General features: G+C 41.0%; 1 protein-coding gene across 1 annotated transcript in view; it reads right to left on the bottom strand.

Annotated features, from left to right (window-relative positions):
* Positions 1-6,308, bottom strand: part of LOC101849851 (trichohyalin) — a gene marked incomplete in the record, with an annotated part of 75,546 nt that overhangs the window by 53,654 nt on the left and 15,584 nt on the right. Inside the window, 4 exon segments of the mRNA XM_035970463.1 lie at positions 1,125-1,162; positions 1,903-2,016; positions 3,547-3,678; positions 4,353-4,763. Coding sequence (XP_035826356.1) covers positions 1,125-1,162; positions 1,903-2,016; positions 3,547-3,678; positions 4,353-4,763 — 695 coding nt within the window.

Genomic DNA, 6,308 nt, shown 5'->3' with positions numbered 1-6,308 from the left:
AGAAAAGAAGGAGCTAACCACACCAGAATACCCACTAACCATCCACTTGGTATCATTATCAGTGTTTTTTCAGCTTTAGTAAGAGTTTAACGGCACTTGTAACACAATAAAGTCATATATAAGTGCCGAAGATTAGAGGTGTTATAAGACAGTAACAAACACAAATAAGGAGGGGAGATAAAGACGATAGACGTTTGATAGGAAAGAAGAATAGAAGCAATGTTTTTTTCATAATAGGTGAGCCATCGAGGTGAAATCAGGAGCTCGTCAAAATAGTGAAATCAGAGAAATCGGCATTTTTTCGGCCAGTTTGGAAATTTTTTTCATATTTTTGCTTTTTGCCTGAACGTATTGTATGTCCATTCAAAAACACTTTTACTTGAGGATTTTATGGAAAACGTCGATTAAAGACACAAAAAATGTAAGTTTGCAGTTTCCAAGGACTCTTAAGCTATGGAAGCCATCAAAATTTGACAGCCATTTTCTCACTAATTTTACTTCTGGCATCATGTGACCCCACCTTCTTCAATTGCAAATATCTCTACTTCTATTCTAGATAAATGGATATTTTTTTCATCGAAAGCAAAGCAAATGAAAAATCTTTAAGATAATTCCAATAACTCCACAAGCCCAAAAATTAACGAGACTCTGATTCCACCCCACGCCGTGTCACATTTGATGATGGTAGGAGAAGAGAAGACAGAGATCCCCAACCACTACACAGGTATAATTGGTCGCTTTTAAGGACAAGTGGGCTAACCCAGATTTCGGGGGGTTTCCAGAAATCTTGACCTACACCAAAAGTGGGCATTGCCCTACCTATAGGAGAAGACACACGACTTTCTGGTGGGATCAAGAAAGACAAACATTAAACAGCACAGAAACAGAAACTCAACCATTTTTTTTCTCCTAAAACAAAAGATAGTTAATTTCATTTCACAGTTGCATCATTTTGAGATGTAAGTCGGCCATGTTGAAGCAACAGTTAAAACCACTGTAAAAGGGGGCTACTCATCATAGAGTGTAATATACAAATACATATGTACAAACAATACAGCTTTGGCAGTTATAGTAATGGTCTAATACAAGTACCTTTTTTTGTATTACAAAGTATGAGGTCTTACCTTTTTTCAATGTCGTCATGGCTTTTCTGTAAGGATTGCTGTTAGAAAAGAAAAAAAAGGAGTAAAATTTGACCGGTTTTAATCCAGAAATCTGACATTAAATTCAAAATGGGTAACTTTACAGTGTTGAATGAAAGTGAAGGTGAGCCCATAAGATACAACACAGTCTTTTTTCACACCATTAACCCCCCCCCCCCCCCCCCCCCCCATCCCCATCTCACTGACATGCAAGAACTGCGACAGAACCCCCAAAATCTGGGTTAGCCCACTTGTCCTTAAAAGTGACCATATACACCTATGACCTTTAAAGCATGCTTCAGAATACTATTGAGTTACAATCAGAATACTGAATACGTATCTAGCTTAACACTATTAATGTTTATAATTACTGTTCATTTATATTATGCATGTGACAGTGATTCTGTTTGTGAGTGCAAGCATACTATTGTATTATTGTGGTTACGTGCACAGATGTGTGTGGAAGAGAGGATGTGTGAGGGAAAAGTGTGTGTGCGAGTGTATAGATGTGCACATACACTTGCGTATGCATGTGTGTGCATGTTTGGGTGTGTGTATGCATGCATGTGTGTGTGTATGTGTGTGTGTGTGTGTGTGTGCATGTGGGTGCGTGTGCATGTACATGTGTGTATATGCTTGAGCGTGTGCGTGTGCGTGCATGCCGCGCCTGCATGCATGCATCCATGTATGTGTGTGTCCACGTACAAACAAACAAACAAATATACAAACAAACAAACAGACATAACCCACACTCCCAGACCTGCGTGGTGATGAGCATGGTCTCCCTGTCCTTGGACTTGTCCAGCTCCTCGTGGGACGTCTTCATCTGTAGCTGCAGGCTCTGATTCTGCTCCTTCAGGTGGTCAATGATGATCTGTGCACAAACACACCCACACACACATGGGGAACATTAATATACACAGATGTGTGGAAATGATGATGTGTGCAACACACACAGGGAAAAAATACACACAAATGTAAGGAAATGTATGGAAATGATGATCTGTGAACAAACACACAAACATGCAGGGAAAATTAATATACACAAATGTACGGAAATGATGATCTGTGAACAAACACACACAAACACACACACACACACACACACACACACACACACACACACACACACACACACACACACATACACACAGGGAACATTAATACACACAGATGTATGGAAATGATGATCTGTGCACAAACACACACACACGCAGGGAACATTAATACACACAAATGTATGGAAATGATTATGATTGGCTTTGACAATGACAACATCAATGGTAATGATGATGATTACAATGGTGATGACAATGGTGATGACAATGACGATGACAATTATGATGATGATGGTCACCATAACAAAAAGTTAAGATGAGTTAAGATAAGATAATACTTTATTGTCCCAGAAGGAAATTTGTCTTGGCTGTACAGGACCGTAAAAACACATGCAAGTATACATAAAAATTAAATTATATATTACTCTCATTAAAACCACAAGGAGTAAAAGCATCAACATGAACACAGTTCAGATCTACGCACAACAAACGAAGTATCGGAAGAAGACAAGGATGCTTTTTACAGCCGGCTCCAAGGGGTCATCGACAAACTACCAAGGAAGGATGTCAACATCATAATGGGAAATGCCAAAGCCAAGATTGGTCAGGACAGCGTACGTTATGAGGGAATCATGGGACAACATGGCTTGGGACAAATGAATGAGAATGGTGAGCGATTTGTAAATATCTGTGCTTTCAACAATTTTGTCATTGGAGGCTCTGTTTTTCCCCACAAGAGGATCCACAAGGCTACATGGGTATCACCGGATGGAGTGACGGAGAACCAGATTGATAAAGAGGGAGGAACAGGCGCTGAAATAAAGTTCCGCATCAGAAAGGCACAGACTGCATTTATTTCTTTGAACAGGATTTGGAGGACCAGGTATATCTCACTACGAACAGGGCTGAAAATTTTAAATTCAAATGAGAAGTCCGTCTAGTTGTACGGATGTGATACGTGGAAGGCATCTCAGACGTGCATAAAGAGAGATCCACGTTTTCTTGAACAAGTGTCTGAGGAAGCTGCTGAGGATCAGATGGACAGACAGGATCACCAACGAGCAAGTATTAAGAAGAACGAGACAGAGCCCGGTCAGAGAGGAGGTAGGAAGAAAGCGAACCCACAGGGTAAAAGATCAAGGGGAAGACCACGTGGAACCTGGAGAAGAGTCACAGAAATGGATGTACAGAAAAGTGGGAAGACATGGAGTGACATCAAGCGACTAGCCCAGGATATGGAAAAGTGGAGAGTGTTTGTTCATGGCCTATATCCCGATCCAGGGTGAGAAAGGCAATGATGATGAATGATGACTCTCATTAAAATTCATTAAATGAAGCCAACAGACCTGCTGCTTGGCAAGCTCCTGCACTTGTGTCTTGGCTGCGTCCAGCTCCTCTCTCGTCTGCTCCAGTTTGTTGAGAAGATCTTTGTTCTCTTTACTCAGGCTCTCCGTCTGGCTGACAAATTTTTCTTTGACCTGCGAGAAGACAAGAAAAAAAGAAAAGCGTAACGATACAGTGGAATCATCAGTGCCCTCATCAGTTGGGTTTTTTTGGGCGTGTGGAGTATATACAATGAAAGAAAATTAACAGCCGAGTAGGGCTGTTCTAAAATTGAAGACCAGAGAAAAACACCATTGTCAAGTCACATTAAGATAATTTCGAGAAAATGAGCCAAAACCTCATTCGTGAAATACATACATACAAGTATGTTCCGACTAGAGGTCTTTAATAGACTTTTTACTGGACTTGACCTTGATGTTGCACTTAGGCGTCGCATCTTTGAACAAAAATAAATGGGCATAGGAACAGAATAGCGCTTCGTCAGTGCAACTAATAATAATAGCCCTTTGTCTTCTCTTTCGAATGATAATCAGAACTCTATTTTTAGGAAAATGAGAATGAACCTTGTTGTTATTCTCAGATATTCAATTATAACATAAACAAGTATGCGCAGAAACATTTAATTCTACCAAAGTATTTCACTGTAACACTTTAAGTACCAGCGGAGACTTCAGGTGCCAGGCCATAGTATACGCTCGTTACTCTTCCCCTCCTCCACCCCCTCCCTCTCCACTCATCTTACTCATCCCCTCCTCCACCTCCTCTCTCTCCATTCACCTTACTCATCTCCCCCTCCCTCCCCACTCACCTTACTCATCTCCTCCAACTCGCCCCGCAGCAACCCCTCCACCTCCTCCTGCTTAACCTTGACCTGCAGCAGCTCGTGTTTGTCGCTGCTCAGCCCATCCCTCTCCCTTTGCACGCGCTCCAGCTCCTCCTTGCACGCCTGTAGCTGATTGGTCAGCTCCTGCTCCTCCTTGGACAGACGGTTGTTCTGATTGGCCAGCTGCTCCTTCTCGCTACTCGTCTGCTCGAACTTGCTCTTGAGGGACTCAAGAGACTCGGAGAGCTGCTTCTTGTCGTTGCTCAGAATGTCCACGATGTCCTGGAGAGTTGACGACTTCATCGCGTCCACGCGGAGAGTCTTCACTTCCGAGTTGAGGGAGTCGCATTTCTCGGATAAACTCTGCTTTTCCTTGGATATGGAATCGATGCTGGTCTGAAAAAAAAATATCGTAATGACAGCTATTTGTGATGAGGCATTGTGGTCAAATCAGACTCTTGTCAAAATAATGAAATTGACGAAACAGGCATTTTTCATCAAGTCTGGCCATTTTTATCCAATAGTTTTTTTGGCTCAACATTTTTTTTAATGTACATATAAAAATACACTTCCATGTGAATTTTACTGAAAAACGTGGATTAATTGGTCAAAATATGTAAGTTTTCATTTTTCAAAGAATTTCAAGCTATAGAAGTTACCAAACTTTGGCAACCGTTTTCTCGCAAATTTTACCTCAAAAACAGGCTACATGCACCTCCTTCAATCACAAATATCCAAACTTTTATTCAAGATAGATGTGTACATTTTTCCACCAAGAGAAAGACAAATAAACAAGCTTTAAGATTATGCCACATGCCCAAAAATTGACGAGCGCCTGGTTCCACCATGTCATGACACATTTTGATAGCAAAAATCTTTGAATTGGCAAATCAGTTTTTCCCAGAATTCATGAACCATGTATGTCTGTGCACTTATGTAGCTAGCAACAAACTCTGACTAAGTGAGCACTTATCTGAAACACTGAACGTACCATCTCCGACGAGATTTCTAAACAATCTCTCATATCACAATACATCTCTCACTTTCAGACAAGCCGAACTATCATGAACGAGAGTAGCGAAGTGATAATACATGTAGAAGAATATTATGTCTTCTTCAGAAGTGACCAGTTTAGACACTCCCGTAACTCCAAATGTCTTGATTTTTTCTTCCTTATCAAAGACCAAAAAAGCTACATCATAAACCCATCTACCTGAGACAAGATGAGCAAAACACATGAAAGTAAACCCGCAGTTATTCAGGAAAAGGTCAAGGTAATTCCAACCACACCACAACAAACTGGGAAGTCGAACCAGGTGATCTGGCATGAGAGGGGGCTCTAGAAAAGCATATCCAGCTGCCCCAAGTATATTATGCTTTCTAAGATCAGCAAAACGAGACTCAAATACCTCGGTCATGCAAACAGATTTATAAAAACACACCTGATGAGAACTGTGTTGCAGAGCAAAATCGAAGAACAGTGAAATATAAGGGAAGACCTCCTACATCATACAATTGAGTATCGTTGTGGAGCAATCAGGCGCTCGTCAATTTTTGGGTATATTGAGTTATTGGTACCATCTTTAAGCTTGTTATCTATCTTGCTTTTGATGATAAAAACAACTGTCTATCTTGCATAGAAGTCAAGATATTTGCAATTGAAGGAGCCTGGTTCCAGAGATAAAATTAGTGAGAAAATGGCTGCCAAACTTAGGCAACTTCCACAGCTCCTTTCAAGTCCTTGAAAACTACAAAATTACATTTTTTGTACGCACGCATGCACACACGCACACACAGACACACACTCCACACACACAAACACACGCAGACACACTCCACACACAAACACACACACACACACACACACACACACAGACACACTCCGCACACACACAAACATACACACACACACACACACAAACACACACAAACACACACACA

Source organism: Aplysia californica, unplaced genomic scaffold (assembly GCF_000002075.1).
Source record: "Aplysia californica isolate F4 #8 unplaced genomic scaffold, AplCal3.0 scaffold00270, whole genome shotgun sequence".
Taxonomy (NCBI): Eukaryota; Metazoa; Mollusca; class Gastropoda; order Aplysiida; family Aplysiidae; genus Aplysia; species Aplysia californica.
This window is presented reverse-complemented; position numbering and strand designations above follow the sequence as displayed.